This window comes from Dasypus novemcinctus, chromosome 30 (assembly GCF_030445035.2).
Source record: "Dasypus novemcinctus isolate mDasNov1 chromosome 30, mDasNov1.1.hap2, whole genome shotgun sequence".
Classification (NCBI taxonomy): Eukaryota; Metazoa; Chordata; class Mammalia; order Cingulata; family Dasypodidae; genus Dasypus; species Dasypus novemcinctus.
The window spans coordinates 29,246,557-29,263,470 of record NC_080702.1 but is presented as its reverse complement, the minus strand read 5'-3'; the positions used below and the strand labels follow the sequence as shown (position 1 = coordinate 29,263,470).

Genomic DNA, 16,914 nt, shown 5'->3' with positions numbered 1-16,914 from the left:
GTGAGGGCATTTGTGAATGGCCATAACCACGCTATGCTGGCGAAATCGCTTCTCATAAGGTAGTGGGAATGTTTTCCCATTTAAACCATTCTGTGAAAATACAGCTACGTGCCACTGACTTCTAAAGGGGCCTGGACGGAACGTTCTAGAGCCTCAGCTGGGTGCGAGGGAGCGTCTCCGCCGTTCTGACGGCCGGAACTTTGGCGCACGGTCGCTAGTGGAGAATCGTCAGCCTGTAAGCCTGTCCCAGCTCCGGTCCCGTGGCTGACCCTTCCTTCGAGAACCAAGGGGCAAACCCAAAGCCGCCAGCATCCCATGAGGATCACGAGGGGCAGTGGTAGGATTCAAACCCAGGTCCGCCCAGCGCCATCACGCATACCCGTTAAGGCCTTTCCGGAACCTTCCGGCGCCAGAACCTCTGGAGAAAAGGGCCTTTTCTCCGGCTCTTGGCAGTGACCTTGGGCGACCAGTCCGCCTCGGACCCATCGGCGGCTTCCTGGCTGTCCCGCTCCACCTCGGAATCCAGGCTTTCTTGGAGCCGTGGCCCCGCCGAGGCGGGGAGGCCCGATGTGGTGGGGTGGGGGGTGGGGGGGTGGACGTTGGCCAGAGCCGGAGGCCGCCCTCCCGCGCCCGGGCGGGGGCTGGGGACGCTCCGACGTGCGTGTGTGTACGTGTGTGTCCTGTGTTCTCTCTTCTGAGGCCGCTTACGATCTGTGTCTCCCTCCGACGCCACGTGCCCCAGGAGCAGTACACGGTAAAGTCCTTCTGTCTGTCTCTCGCGCTCTGTCTCGTGCTCCCTGCCCTGGTGTGGCCGCGGCGGTTCCGGGCCTGTGCCCTGCCCCCCCGCCCCCCACCTCACCCCCTCACCCCCTGAACCTCCGTTAGCCGAGTTCTTGGCAGAGGATCAAAAAGGCCCCGGGGTGGGCTTCCCGGGGTCCCGTTTCAACAGGCGGCCAGAGTGGGAACGGGGGTCAGAGGCCTGGGACACCCCCCACCCCCAGCCTCCCCGATGGGAAAACCATGAAAAGGCCAGATCTTGGAGTTCTCAGAGGAGGGAGGGTCCCCGCCCCCAAGGAGGGTCTCCCGGCAAAGTGGCTGGTGCCTCTGGAGGGTTTTTGCCAGTGGCATCTGCACAGGGTGGGAGGATCCCCGCTCCAGCACTGCTTTCAGAGCGGCAGGGGTGGCTCTGGAAATTTCACCCAGTTCCTCCGGCGACCTGGGTGTCTCCTCACCGGAAGCTTTTTCCTCCAGCTCGCATCCAGAAAGCCAATCTCTTTTCGAACGGGAACTTGATATCACTCCCCTTCCGGCCCGTATTGCTAACTCCAGAGAGAACACAGCTGCAGAAGGGAGTGTAACAGAGAGGAAACAACCAGGGTCCTTGTTAAAAGCTGCGTTCAAACTGGGCCTTTGCCTTCGAGCCGGGTTCTTTGTTAAAAAGGGGAAGTTAGCGGAGGCGTGAAGGATCCACTGGCACCTGCCGGAGGCTTCTCTGAGCTGAGCAGAGGGGCTGGGAGACATCGTAGGAGAGGGAGCACTCTCTCCGTGGGATGCAATGAGCTGACTCTACATCTCTGCCCAAAATTATCTCAGGGACGGCCGCCAGGCATGTCTCACGTGGGGGTGGAGCCTTAAGATGGTGATGATGACTCTGATTTACTGAAAAACAAAAATGTCCAGACACCTGAGCCCTGCAGCACATCTGTGCCTAGCAGGGGGTTTTTTTCCCCGCCCCCAAAGGCCAATTCTCTTTATTTCTTGAAAAAGAGAGAGAAGGGAATCCTGAAAAAAAAGCAAACGGCATAAAGAATGGTGATTTTTGCACCCATGCCTTGCTGGGATTCTCAGGGGCAGCTCAACCCCGGAAGTAACTGGAGGGAGATGTTTGCCAGGTCACGTGCCAGGTGCGTGGTAGGTGCCGAGACAAGAATCCAAGGGGGTAGGGGAGATGGGAAAGCAGAAGAATACATCACAGCTGCAGCCTTTGAGGCGTGTTCTTTCTAAAACCAAAGCCAGTGTAGCGAGAAGTGGAATGGAAAGGCGGGTTGGACTAGGACCTCACAGAGCCTGGAACGCCGTGCCAAGACGCTCGTACTTCTCCTGGGACTTGGGAAGCTCTGGAAGGACTGTGAGCAGGAGAGCGACGCGGTCATTAGGCTTTGGCTGTAGCAGGCAGAAGAGAGCCCGAGTGGGAAGGAAGCTGGAGATGGGGGACGGGGGTCCACGCCAAGACGGTGGCCGTGGAGGGAGCGTGGCGGTCATTGAGGAGGGGCGGGGGGACAGGGAGCTGACCACCGCCCTCGGATCTCCAACACGGGCGTCGGGGCGGGCGGTGAGTGCCATCAGCCGTGAGTCGCTTCGTGGCCGCGTCCAAAATCCTCCTCTTGGCTCGGCTGTGGCCGGCTGGGGTTGGCATGGCACCCCTGTGTTGTCATTGCTAAACCCAGGCCCCCCAGACCCCGAACCGAGCTTCTCCGTGTTCTCTCTGGCCGAGATGGGCCAAGAGACCCACCCCGCCTTGGAAGACGGAGGCAGAGACCAGGATGGAAGTCCGACACCTGGTTCTTGCCTTCCAAGACGGGTTCGTGGAAGAGGAGGGGGTCTTGGGTTAAAAGTCATGTCAAGCATCTTCTTGAATCCTGTTGGGGGGGGGGGGAATCCCATTTTCTAAGACTCCGCTACCCCTGAAGGCAGAGCACGGGGCTCGCCAGCCCCCCAGACCTGGAGTTCACTTGGCGGGAGTTGGGGAAGGCGCAGTGAGCGCCCCGGTGTGGGGTTTTAGAGCCACCCGGGCCCCAACGGGTGGCAGAGAGTCCCGCACTTCCAAGCTGGTGCCTGCCAGCGATGGCTCAACAAACCCTGAGACCAAAATCGCAAAGAGCCCCCTGCCCCACCGGGCAAACCAGACCGCGTCTCTCCAGGGAGGGCGGGCGGCGCCGGGCTCACCCCAGGAATAGGGACGGTGGGGTCATGTGGAACCGTGGCCACCCACCCCACCCCCCGCCTGACCCAGCTCCCTCTCTTCCCTTCTCCCCACCCTGACGTCACCTCTACAGTGGCAATAGCAAAGGAAAGGACATCAACACGATTAAATCCCTCCGCGTCCTTCGGGTGCTACGACCTCTTAAAACCATCAAGCGGTTGCCAAAACTCAAGGTGAGAGTGGGGGGTGTGGGGGGAGCCTGGTACGGTTGAGCAGGTTGCACACTGCTTAAGGGCACCGCATTGAGGCAGATGCTAATAACATCACAGGCATCGCAGATGGATAAATTCATGCCCGTAACTTCCCAGCAGAGGGCAGTAGAGTGAGTTGATGTAACAAAATCTGCCTATTAGGGCAGTTTTCCATTAGATGAAATATCTTGAGGTGGGAGCCCCTTTTCCGAATTCACAAGAAAGCATTAAAAGCGAGAACATAACCCTAAACTAGGAAGCGGGAAACTGGGTGCCTGGCCCCGTAAAGCCTTTGGCTCTAAAATAGCATGAACCAGCATTTTTCAAAAGCTTGGCAAAACAAGAAATGAAACAAAACCCCTCTCAAATGTATGGTCCGCTTGAGGGCCATGTATATTAGCTCTTAATAAGCTTCTCTAAAATAAATCGCTTTATTTTTTCACCTAAGGAAATTTATTTTAAAGGGCAATATGTCATCACCTCAAACTGGAAAACCAGAACCCACTTTTCGTGGAAGTAAAGCTAATTATTCAAAGAAAATAAGGTGCTGGTCTTGAAATCAAGCCAAATGTAATCGCCTGCCAGAGGCTCCGAGCAAGAATGCCTGCTCTCTTCTGGTTAAAAAGGAACAGTATCCAGGTTAGATGTTAAAAAAAAAACATCGCAGCAACTAAGAAAGGCTTTCTCTTTTCCTCCAAAGGATTGCAAGGGAGTGGAAGAAGGAATAACCTTGTATTATGTGGGTTCCTTTTTATTTAGTGCTAGGCTGGCCTATCATCTGAAAGGAGCTCAGCTATCACCAAGGCTGTGGTTTTGGAAACATGGATACAATATGCACCGTTGTGGATGACAGTTAGGAGAGGAAACGCAGGGTGCCTTTGGAAGGGAAAGCGTGGCTTGAAATAGGTGGAATTTCAGCAGGGCGCAGGTCCCGGGACGCGTACCTGGTCGCAGCGCCCCCCGGTGGACATTCTCCACCCTCTCCCCTGGGAAAGGTGGCAGAGCTCACCCGTTATAACAAGAGGGCCAGCAACTCTCGATGCCCACTTGTGGTTAAGAGATATTCCGATCAGGAGCAGAAAGGGAGCCAGGTGGGGGAATTCCAGGCGCCCCAAAAGCGTCCGACGGGCAGGTGGCAGAATTGCAGGTGGGGTTGGAGGCGTCCCAGGCTGAGACCCCCAGGCTTTTCCGGAGAAGGACAGGATCCCATCTCTCCACCCACAGGGAGTCATCCCGGGAATGCCTGCAGCCCAGTAAGTAAGAGGGAGAGGCGAGAGGCGGGGATGTTGAGTTAGCAGGACACCGCCTCTCCAAGGCGGACCTTCCCCTGTCTCTCCAAAGAGCCCCACGCTTAACTCGGAGGGACTCCGCGAGCAGGACATTTAGATCTAGAGAAATGCAGGTCTGAGCCCAGCCCCGATGCCTCTCGCTGTCACATAGCCTTAGCTGCATCTGCAAAGCGCTCATCAGAATCAGGCTGCCGGACTCTCGGTGTCGCATAGCCTTAGCTGCACCTGCAAAGCGCTCATCAGAATCAGGCTGCCGGACTCTCGGTGTCACGTAGCCTTAGCTGCACCTGCAAAGCGCTCATCAGAATCAGGCTGGGCCGCCCCCACCCCCTCACGCCCCTCTCTCGGCCCCGCCAGGCCGTGTTCGACTGTGTGGTGAACTCGCTCAAAAACGTCTTCAACATCCTCATCGTGTACATGCTCTTCATGTTCATCTTCGCCGTGGTGGCCGTGCAGCTCTTCAAGGGGAAGTTTTTCCACTGCACCGATGAATCCAAGGAGTTTGAGAAGGATTGCCGGTGGGTCCCTATTCTCCCCGGGATATCCCCATTGCGGCCGGTGGGAGGGGGTTAGCCAGAGGCACCGTCCCCTGGGGCTTGGAGGTGGGGGGGGGGTGACTCGATTGCAGGCAGCTTGGCTCTGGAATTGAAGGGAAAAGGGTTGGGGAGGGAAGCAGACTTGGTCCAGTGGTTAGAGCGTCCGCCTACCACATGGGAGGTTCGCGGTTCAAACCCCGGGCCTCCTTGACCCGTGTGGTGAGCTGGTCCATGTGCAGTGCTGATGCATGCAAGGAGTGCCCTGCCACGCAGGGGTGTCCCCATGTAGGGGAGTCCCACGCGCAAGGAGTACACCCCGTAAGGAGAGCTGCCCAGCGTGAAAGAAAGTGCAGCCTGCCCAGGAATGGCGCCGCACACATGGAAAGGTGACACAACAAGATGATGCAACAAAAAAAAACACAGAGTCCCATGCCACTGACAACAACAGAAGCGGACAAAGAAGACGCAGCAAATAGACACAGAGAACAGACAACCAGGGTGGGAGGGGTGGGAATGAAAAAAAAAGAAGAGAAGAAAAGGCTTGGGGAGTTGGTGTTGCATCAGCCGGTGGCTCAGCCTCGCCGTCGGCACCTTTGTCCAGTGGGGGCTGTTAATACACGTGTACGGGCCCTTATCTGAGCCCTTCGACGCAAGGTGTGCTTCAGAATTTTTTTAGATTTTAGGAAGATTGGACTGTGCACATAACACACAGGATGAAACACGCCCCCGCAGGGTCTCAGGCAGCCCTGGAATCAAACACAGGATTTCTGCAATAGAGCATGTGACTGTTTGCACCAAATAAGATAAGTCCAAAGAGCCTCATGTCCTATCAGGTCAGGCTTTTGTTGAAAAACAAATTAGGTCAAGGGTCTGCAGAATTCTTCTGCAACAGGCCCAAGAGTAAATATTTTCAGCTCTTCAGGCCAGAGGGTTTCTATCGCAAGCCACTCAGCTCTGCTCTTGCAGGCTGAGAGCAGTGATACGTGAGCGACTGCGTGCCGGTCAAACTTCACTTCCGATCATTTTCACTCGTCACAAGATGCGTTCTGTGGATGACTGGTTTCCCACCATTTCAAAGGGGGAGAACCATTCTCAGCCCGAGGGACGTTCAGAAAAACAGGCAGCGGGCCAGATATTATCCGCAGACCCCAACTTGCCAACCTGAGCTTCCTAGAATTGGGGATCACGGACAAAGCCCCGTGGGCCTGAACTTCGCCCGCCCATCCTGGGAGCATCCTCGTGTGTGCAAAGCACAAAGCTTTTCACAGACAAGGTGCTCCATAAAAATTGCTGTTGTTGCTCGTAGCACGCGTTACCACGTCCCACGAGGTAGCCTGTTATTTTGGTGGCTGACGATGGAAATGGGAAGGATCCCAGCCACGCAAAGGGGCGGCACCCAGAAACGCACCCTGCATCTCCCTGCGAGCCAGTGGCTCTCGCCCTCAAGGCTAAGAATTTGCAGCCCGGAAAGAGAGTGCTGGGTTCTGAGCCTGCAGCCACATCTTGGTCTGCAAGGGCTGCTATGACAAATACCAGACGATGGTTTGGCTTAAACCACAGGAGTTTATCGGTTCACAACTCAGAGGCTGGAAGCTCGACATCGAGGCCGTGCTTTTTCCCAGAGGCATAGCGTTCCGGGGCTGGCGGTCTCCATCACGCGGCAATGGCCTCGTCTCTTCGTGGTGCTTTCCCTGACTTTGGGCACCTGGTTTCTTCTAACTGCCTGTATCGGGATCTCCTGTCTTTATGAGGCGACCGGTCCTATTAGATCGAGCCCAGCACCTCGAGTCAACGGGTGGCACCTGAAATAGGACCTTCGAAAATGCTGGTCATGAATTAGCCCACACTCCGGCTTGCTTTACCATGCTTTACCTACGGGATGTGGATTAAGATTTGAGCTTCTCTTTTGCAGAAGAGACATGATTCAGTACCCAAAAGGCATCCTCCTTGGATTTGTGTCACAGCGGGTTTGCCCAGGATCTCCCGGCGCAGGGAGAAAGAGCCGGAGCCACTGCCTCCTGGGCTGTGGCCGGTGGACCCCTTGGAACACCCCCTGCCGTCTCTGGCGGCCGGAGACGAATGTCCAGAGCCCTCCCCCCACACACACCTCATTCGCTAACGGCCCCTTCTCTCCGGGGGCAGCGGCAAGTATCTACTCTACGAGAAGAACGAGGTGAAAGCCCGGGATCGAGAATGGAAAAAGTACGAGTTCCACTATGACAACGTGCTGTGGGCGCTGCTGACCCTCTTTACTGTGTCCACGGGGGAAGGCTGGCCGCAGTAAGTGACCCGGCCCGGGGGCCCGAGAGCCCACGCGAGGGGAGGGACGCACTCCAGGCTGGCCGAGACAGGGACGGCGCTAGGTCCACGTGGGGCCCGCGCCCCAGTGGGCTCAGAGGGGCTACAATCTGGCCGCCTCCCGGCCCCACGGAACCCTGAGGGTCCAAGTGCTTCCCCCACCCCCTGGAAGACGCCCCTCCTCGTGCGCAGAAAGGGAGGCCCGAGGAATGCAGAGGCAGCGGCCTCCGCGCCACCCTGCCCGTGCGGATTTAAAATGGCGATACTTTTTTATTTAATTGTCTTTTTTTTTTTAAAGATACATAGATCACACAAAATGTGACGTTACATCCTGGGTGGGGCTGCAGGAGCAGTTGCTGGACATTGTATGTCCTCCCGTGGCCCACTGGATGGAACATGGGAGAGTGTGGGCTATGGTGTGGACCATTGACCATGAGGTGCAGTGATGCTCAGAGATGTATTCACCAGATGCAATGAATGTCTCATGATGATGGAGGAGGTTGTTGATATGAGGGGAGGAGTGGGGTGAGAGGGTGGGGGGTATATGGGGACCTCCTATGTTTTGAATGTAACATTAAAAAAATAAAGACAAAAAAATTAATTAATTAAATATATATATATATAAGCGGTTCCCATGTAACTCACTCCCCACCGCCACCCCATCATTTTTTATTGTATTTTTTGAAGATACAGAGATCACAAAAATTGTTATGTTAAAAAATACATGAGGTCCCCATGTGCCCCCCCACAACCCCCCCAACTCCTCCCACATCAACCTCTTTCATCATCATGGCACATTCGTTGCATTTGGTCAATACATTTTGGAGCACTGCTGCACCACATGGATAGTGGTTTACATTGTAGTTCACACTCTCCCCTAGTCACGGAATCCAAAGGCTGCCAAGCCTGCTGTTTTTTACATGCCACCTGCTTTCTAAGCACACGGTGTGTGGTTTTCTTCCGGTCGTAAAATGCACATAATAGAAAACGTACCGTTACTGCCATTTAGGACGTTCTCAAGGCTGTGCAGGCACTACCGAGCTCTAGACCATTTTCATCCCCCCCCAGAAGCAAACCTCGTGCCCATTAAGCAGCCGCTCCTTCCACGGCCCCCTGTCCCCAACTCCAGACAGCCACCACATTGCTTTCTTTCTCTGCGGCTCTGTCGACCCAGCATAGCACTCACACAGTTTTTCTTAGGGTCAGATGTCCATCGCCATTCTAACGAGGAGGAGACTGAAGCTCCAGCTAGCGTGAGACGGAGCTGAGCTGTGCGGGCAGGACTGCCTGGCCTCAACCCCCGTCCACCTTACCTCCCCCTGGTACCACTCCCCTCCCCGGCTCTTCCACTCCTGTCCTAACACACGGCTCACAGAATCCTGCGCCCATTCTCCCCCAAGCCGTAGACGTCTCATGATGACAAGAGCGCGACCAGCTCGGCCCACACCCAGCCGTGATTTTTTTTTTACTCTATTTTTTTTTAATGTTACATTAAAAAATATATAAGAGGTTCCCATATACCCCCCAACCCCTCACCCCACTCCTCCCACATCAACAACCTCTTTCATCATCGTGGCACATTCTTTGCATTTGGTGAATACATTTTGGAGCACTGCTGCACCACATGGATAATGGTTTACATTGTAGTTTAAACTCTCCCCCAGTCCACCCAGTGGGCCATGGCAGGACACACAATGTCCAGCATCTGTCCCTGCAGTACCACCCAGGGCAAATCCAAGTCCTGAAAATGCCCCCACATCATCTCTTCTTCCCTCTCCCTACCCTCAGTACCTCCCATGGCCACTGTCTCCACATCAATGCTACAATTTCTTCCATTACTAGTCACAATAGTTCTATAGCAGAACACCAGTAAGTCCACTCTAATCCATATTTTATTCCTCCATCATTATTGACTTGGCACTTATTTTTTAAAATTTTTTAATATTGCAGCAAAAACGTATCTAGTTCGATGACTTGAGTTTTGGGGGCAGCCCCTTCATTTGTGCCTCACTCGACTCACCCTGGTCCGGGGCCTTCTCCCCGAGGTCTTGGAAATACCACCTTGGAAGCCCGGCAGGTTCTGGCGTGGGTCCTGAGCCCCCTCGCCTCTCCCCTCTCTCGGCAAATATACCAATCCGAACGCGACTCCCTACCTGCCCCACTCACGCGCCCCCTGCCCACAAGGCGCATCCCAGCGAGTTTCTTCAAGGCACCCCTTCCGCCTCGGACGTCACTTCCGTTCACACAACGCCCTCGATGGCCACCCGCCAGAAAATTGTCTGAACACATATGCGAATCTATCACTCTCCAGTATAAACGGGGACACTCCTTAGAAATGGAGCCTTTGAGCAGTGCGCAACCTGTGCAACTGTACACAGCAGCCATGCACAGACACACTCCCGATTGTGTCCCCTTGTACCTCCTCAACATTCACCACCCGTCCTTAAATACCACCCCCCTGACACACACACACTTGCCTCCAAGATCCCTATGCGTTCTCCATCATCATAAACCTGGTTTCAGATCCCACCTTGGCCACTTCAGGTGGGGGGTCTTGGGTGAGGCACTTGAAATCACGGAACCTCACTGTGCAAAACAGAACCAGTTGCACGGGAGGTGCCGAGGGCAGGGAGAGGGAAGAAGAGGTGTGATGTGGGGGCATTTTCAGGACTTGGGGTTGTCCTGAATGATGTTGCAGGGACAGATGCTGGACATTGTATATCCTGCCATAACCCACTGAATGGACTGGGTTTAGAGTGTAAACCATAATGTAAACTATTATCCATGGGGTGCAGCAGTGCTCCAAAATGTATTCACCAAAGGCAATGAATGTGCCTCAATGATGAAAGAGGCTGTTGATGTGGGAGGAGTGGGGTAGGTGTAGGATGGGTATGTGGGAACCTCTTATACTCTTTAATGAAATATTTTGAGTGATCTATATATCTTTTTTTAAAAAAGGATAATAAAAAGGAATCTTAAAAAAAAAAGAATAAAGGAAAATTGAAAAAAAAAAACAAAAACAGAGCCAGTCCCAACCTCCCTGAGAGGGCCGCCGGGAAAACTACCGAAATGTCACACCCCATCTCCAGCACACAGTAGGTCCTCCGTGGCAGCGGTGGCTGTCGTCCAGGTTTCCCACAAAGGAGATGGAAAGATTTACAGCCTCGCGAAGTCACCACGGTACTTGGAACTCGGAGCGTGGCAGCGACTTGTATTTCCTGTCCGTTTCTTCCTGCTTTTTCCTCTGTCCCCCGTGCGCCCTCTCCCCACCCTTCCCCCTTGCTGGCCCCGCTCCCCGCAGGGTCCTCAAACACTCGGTGGACGCCACCTTCGAGAACCAGGGCCCGAGCCCCGGGTACCGCATGGAGATGTCCATCTTCTACGTCGTCTACTTCGTGGTGTTTCCCTTCTTCTTCGTCAACATCTTCGTAGCCTTGATCATCATCACCTTCCAGGAGCAGGGGGACAAGATGATGGAGGAATACAGCCTGGAGAAAAACGAGGTGCCGCTCCCCAATGCCCACCCCCATCTGAAAACGGCCCCCATACCAGCTTCAGGGGGGGCATCGGGGGAAAAAAGCAGTTACCAGAGGAAATCACCGTGGACAGAAGGCACATGTATCGGTCAGTTTAGACTAGGTTATGCTGCTGTGACAAACAGTCCCCGCTTCTCGGGGCCAGACACCCTCCAAGGGAGGTTCTTTCTTACTCGCACTGTGTGTCCGTTGTAAGTTGGCCTGGCTCTGCTGCAGGCTATCTTGGGTCTCGTCCCAAGCCTGTTTCTAAGATGCTCTGGCTCAAAAAGAGAGAAGGACACAGCATGTTCTGGCTCTTCAGGCTTTTGACACGGGTTCCTTCTGCTCGTGTTTCTTTGACCAGAGCAAGTCACACGTCCCTGTCTCTGGTGTCGGTGGGGTGGAGAAGTGCCATCTCCCCCAGGGAGAGCAGGCAAATATTTATGAATGAGAGAGCACGATGGCTCACCCACTCTGTTGATGTCTAAGACTTCCTAATCATTATTCCTCCTCCTCTCTTCCCCTCAGAGAGGAGGAGGAGAAGCAAGACGTGGGGAAAGCGAGAGAAGGCAGGCTCGGACAGCGGTTTAGCTTCCCAAAATCAGACTGTGGCTTAAATTCAGGTTTGCCCCTTGGGTTAGTCAGCCAAAGAGGCGCTGATGCAAAATACCAGAAATTGGTTGGTTTTTATAAAGGGTATTTATTTGGGGGAGGAGCTTACAGACACCAGCCCATAAAGAATAAGTTACTTCCCTCACCAAAGTCTATTTGGGGCAGGATGACTGCCGACGGCTGCGAGGGTTCAGGCTTCCTGGGTTCCTACGTTCCTGGGGCTTGCTTTTCTCTGGGTTCAAGGTTCCTTCCTTCCTGGGGCTGCTTCTCTTCCTCTGTGAGCTGACTTCCCAGGTCTTCAGCATCAAACTCCAACATCAGAAACCCCCCCACTCTGTCCCTTGCCATGCCTTTTATCTGGGAGTCCCCACCCACCAAGGGATGGGCGCTCCACGCCCTACTGGCACAAGAGGTTTCCATGATGACTTAACCAAGTAAATGTCTGCATCCAATATAATCTAATATGCCCAGAGGAGAAGATCAGTCTACAAACATAATCCAATCTTTCTTTTGGGAATTCATCAATAATGTCAAACGGCGACACCCCTCTGTGCAGCTGGGCCCCCCCCCCCCGAGCAAGTGGCTGAAATGCCTCCCCAAAGGGGGGGGTGCCACGGAGAGGACTCAGTTTTCGCGTGTGCTAAGGGGAGCTCCAGGAGGTCATGGGGAGAGGGACACGGCAGCCCCAGGCGCGGCCGAGGGCGAATTCTCAAGTAGCGGGAACGGGCGCCAGGGCGGGTTTACCGGGTAGTGTGTGGACCCCGGTCGCACGTGGAGGGGGTGGGGACGAGCGGGGGAGCCCCGTCGAGGGCGGGGGCACCCCGGGGCCCCTGACGCGGCCGACCTCGTCCCGCAGAGGGCCTGCATCGACTTCGCCATCAGCGCCAAGCCGCTGACCCGCCACATGCCGCAGAACAAGCAGAGCTTCCAGTACCGCATGTGGCAGTTCGTGGTGTCGCCCCCTTTCGAGTACACCATCATGGCCATGATCGCCCTCAACACCATCGTGCTCATGATGAAGGTGAGACGCCCCCCCGCTCCCCATGCCTACCCCCACCTCCCTCCTGCTGGGCCCCTCCCCCGCCGCCGGGCCGCCTGGACCACGCCTCCAGGCAGGTCTCCCTGATTTCCCCACTGTTCTCCGTCTCCTCGGCCACGGAAAACCAACACCGCGGGAGGGTTCGGCGTCCAACGGTGGAAACGTGGAGGGGTGGGGGCGGGCGAGGAAATGCCCAGAGCAGGGCCAAAGCTTCCCGAAGGTGGACGACAGCAAGCCCGGGCTCCTCTGCCACGGGGCAAGGCACTTGGCGGCGGCGGCTGGCCTCTCCCTTCTCGTCCGGGTTTCACTGCCTCCAGCTTCTGGCCTCCGTGGCTGTCTCTCTCTCCCTCTCTCGCTTTCTCTGGCATCTCTTTCACTGTATCTAAATGCATTCCCTTTATAAAGGCTTCCAGGAAGAGGATTAAGCAGCACCTCATCCACGCCCTCCTTACAGGGCGTGCACAGCCACAAGAAGGGATTCGATTTTTTAAATATATATTTATTTATTATTTAAAGATTTATTTTTTATTTATTTCTCTCCTCTTCTCTGCCCCCCAGTTGTCTGCTCTCTGTGTCCATTCGCTGTGTGCTCTTCTGTGTCCGCTTGCATTCTTGTCAGCGGCACCGGGAATCTGTGTTTCTTCTTGTTGCGTCATCTTGCTGTGTCAGCTCTCCGTGTGTGCGGGGCCACTCCTGGGCAGGCTGCACTTTTTTCACACAGGGCAGCTCTCCTTACAGGTGTGCTCCTTGCGCATGGGGCTCCCCTAGGCGGGGGACACCCCTGCGTGGCAGTGCACTCCTTGTGCACATCAGCACTGCGCATGGGCCAGCTCATCGCACAGGTCAGGAGGCCCTGGGTTTGAACCCTGGACCTCCCATGTGGTAGGCGGGCGCTCTATCAGTTGAGCCACATCTGCTTCCCTTTCCATAAGTGTTTGATGGATGAGATGATGCAAGAGAGCCGGGCAGGGTTCCTGCCACCCTCAGACCACCAGGCATCTCCAGAGGGAAAAGCCAGACTCTTTCACCCTGTGGTTTGGAGTCCAGAGCTCCCAGCTCTGCTGTTTAACTCACTGTTGAATGTAGGACAAGGGGTCAGTGACATGGGAATCAACCAATGTAGCATCTTCCTCCCCTAGTGGTGGGGGAAGCTTCAGGGAGAAAATGCACACAAAGACCTTGTATTAGTCAGCCAGAGGGGTGCTGATGCAAAGGACCAGAAATCTGTTGGTTGTGTTTTTTTAAAGATTTTTTAAAAAATTTCTCTCCCCTCTCCCCCCATTGTCTGCTCTCTGTGTCCATTTGCTGTGTGTTCCTCTGCGACTGCTTCTATCCTTATCAGCGGCATCGGGAATCTGTGTTTCTCCTTGTTGCGTCATCTTGCTGCATCAGCTCTCCGTGTGTGCGGCGCCACTCCTGGGCAGGCTGCACTTTCTTTCGCGCTGGGCGGCTCTCCTCACGGGGCGCACTCCTTGCGTGTGGGGCTCCCCTAAGCGGGGGACACCCCTGAGTGGCAGGGCACTCCTTGTGCGCATCAGCACTGCGCATGGGCCAGCTCCACACGGGTCAAGGAGGCCCGGGGTTTGAACCCTGGACCTCCCATGTGATAGGCGGGCGCCCCATCAGTCGAGCCACATCTGCTTCCCTCTACTTTCTGTTTGGAAAAAAAAAAAAAAGTGGAATCGTACGATATTGGTCCTTTGGTGTCTGATTTATTTCATGGAGCATCATCTTTTCACGGTTCAATCACAATGTAGCGTGGACTGAAACCTCATTCCTTCTTGCTGAATCCTATTCCCCTGTGTGTGTGGACCACGTTTTGTTTCTCCGTTGATTTCCCCTTGGGTTGCTTCCACCCTGCGCGATTGTTCATCTACGTTTTTAAGTATTTTAAATGAATTCCACCAGCCTCTTTTACCCCCTAAATACTTCCCTGTGTATTTCTCAAGAGCGAAGGACATTTTCCTCGGTAACCTTAGGATCCCTTGACCACAGTGATAACTCAACGCGCGTCTTGAGCCGGCCCCAAATTACAACCAGGTTTTGTGTGTCTGTTTAACCAGGATCTAAAAAGCCTCGGGTTTGTGTCTTTGGTCTCCACTCCACACACACACGCACGCAGCTTTTTTTCATGCTGGTAACTTCTGGGGGAAACGAGGCAGGCTGAACGTGTAAAACAGTCCCACCTTCCAGAAGCTCCCATCTCTGCAGCAAACCTAACTCCTTCCTCCATCCGCCCTCTTTCCTGGACCCCGGGAGCTGGCTCTGAGCCTTGCCTCCGATTCTGATTCAAGAGTTTGGGCCAAGAAGATCTCAGAGGGGGGTCAGAAGAGCTGTCACCTGTGGGGCAAGCCCCCAAGTGGGAAGGAGCACTGGGCAACTTCCCGGGGTCCTGGAAAGGGCCTGAATCTTGATCGGGGTCGTAAATCTCGTTGAAGTATTATGAAGGGGCCATCTCATCTTGGGCGCACCCCCTCTGTGTCTATTCCCTGTGTCGACGTGAAAGGAAAGAGAGGGATTTAATAAAGCAAAAAGGCCCGTGCTGACCCCGCCCCGCTCCCACTGAGTCAGGCTTGCCCACGGTTGGGGGGCTACGACGGGGGGAGACTCCTGGAGGTTTTGAAGGTGCAAAGTCCCGTGCGGAGCTGGCCCTTCCCCAGCTCACCCTCTCGCGAGCCAGGTGAGGCCAGAGTCAGACGGGAGGCAGGTCGGTGGAGAGGCCGGGGCCCCCGAGGATCCCCCTGCTCGCCCGCCCGCTGACCCCCACTTGTCCTCCTCCAGTTCTACGGGGCCTCGATCGCGTACGAGAACGCTCTGCGTGTGTTCAACATCGTCTTCACCTCCCTCTTCTCCCTGGAGTGTGTGCTGAAAGTCATGGCTTTTGGGATTCTGGTAAGTGCGTCCCGGGATTGCCGAGAGGCACGGGGTGCCTGGCTGCCATCTCCCCGACCCCAGCGGCGTTTCGGGCACCTGGACCCAGTGATCTCACTGGGACCCGATCCCCACCCGGTGCCCGTAATAGCCAGAACCCATGTCGATTCAGTCCTTTCTCCCAAAGGCCCATTGGGTGGGTGCAGGGAGGGTCCATCTTAGAGAGAAGGAAACTGAGGCACGGAGCGGTACGTCCTCGGTGTGCGGACGGTTTTAGCCACGGGGAGAGATACGTTGAGTCCTGCTACGCTGCGGCAGGAGAACCGTAAGGGCATTTGCAGGAAGTCGGCGTCAAACCTTATCGCGCGCCCTGGACTCCGTCGTTGTGTATTCTCGCCCATTTATTTCTTGCATGGGAATCGTGCCCCCACTCATTGGATTTCATTCCTCACTAAGGCGAGGGGGTCTTCCTTGAGGCCCAGGGACCCCCCCCCGAGGGAATCTGTAAATAGATGTCAGGGGGCCCAGGAAATTGGATGCCAAAAAAAATTGTTCTTAATTATCACCAGCGGCTAACACAACTTCAGCTTCTCCTTTCCTTCTTGAGGGCAAGCAGGCCTCTTCAGGCTTAGCCGTCTGACCCCTGTTGCTGGTTAAAATCAATTATTTTTTTAATTAATTTAATTTTTTACTTAATAAATGAAAATATAAACAATTAAAAACTAAAAAGAAAACATAGTTGAATAAAAACAGCCATTCCTTCATTCAAATATACTGGATACCTATAAAAAAAATTTTGAACCACACAATATAGTTGGTTCATAGTAGCGCAATTATACAGTATTTTCTTCCTGCGTTGCAGGGACTGCCAATAGCCCAAAACCTAGCCTGAGCTCACTGTGTTCTCTGAAAGACGGGTGGCTGGTGCCCCCAAGCTGCAACTTGCTGCCAAATGCATTGATAAAGGGCATTTTCTCTTTAGATCATTTTTTTTTAAATATGTTGATAAACGTGTTTCATGATAGTGGGATGCTGTGATCTAGGCTCCTTTTTTTTCTCTCTCTCTCTTCCTATTTTTTTTAAATGTTACATTCAAAAAATATAAGAGGTTCCCATGGACACCTCACCCCTCTCACCCCACTCCTCCCACATCCACAACCTCTTTCATCATCGTGGCACATTCATTGCATTGGGTGAATACATTTTGGAGCACCGCTGCACCTCATGGATTATAGTTTACATTGTAGTTTACTTTCTCCCCCAGTCCATTCAGTGGGTTATGGCAGGATATAGAATGTCCTGCATCTGTCCTTGCAATATCACTCAGGACAACTCCAAGTCCTGAAAATGCCCCCACATCTCTTCTCTTCTTCCCTCTCCCCACCCTCAGCAGCTACCGTCCGTGGCTACTTTCTCCTCATCAATGCTACAGTTTCTTCCATTACTAGTCACAATAGTTCCGTAGTAGAATATCAGTAAGTCCACTCTAATCCATACTCTATTCCTCCGTCCTGTGGACCCTGGGATGGTTTTGTCCACTCCACCTCTAGATCAAGAGGGGGCTTAGATCCCACATGCAT

The 16,914-nt window shown here is 54.3% G+C and overlaps 1 protein-coding gene across 1 annotated transcript in view; it reads left to right on the top strand.

The window, feature by feature from the left end:
* CACNA1A (calcium voltage-gated channel subunit alpha1 A) overlaps positions 1-16,914 on the top strand; it is a 247,894-nt gene that overhangs the window by 192,107 nt on the left and 38,873 nt on the right. Inside the window, 6 exon segments of the mRNA XM_058290314.1 lie at positions 3,057-3,156; positions 4,821-4,981; positions 7,142-7,279; positions 10,599-10,800; positions 12,281-12,445; positions 15,245-15,355. Coding sequence (XP_058146297.1) covers positions 3,057-3,156; positions 4,821-4,981; positions 7,142-7,279; positions 10,599-10,800; positions 12,281-12,445; positions 15,245-15,355 — 877 coding nt within the window.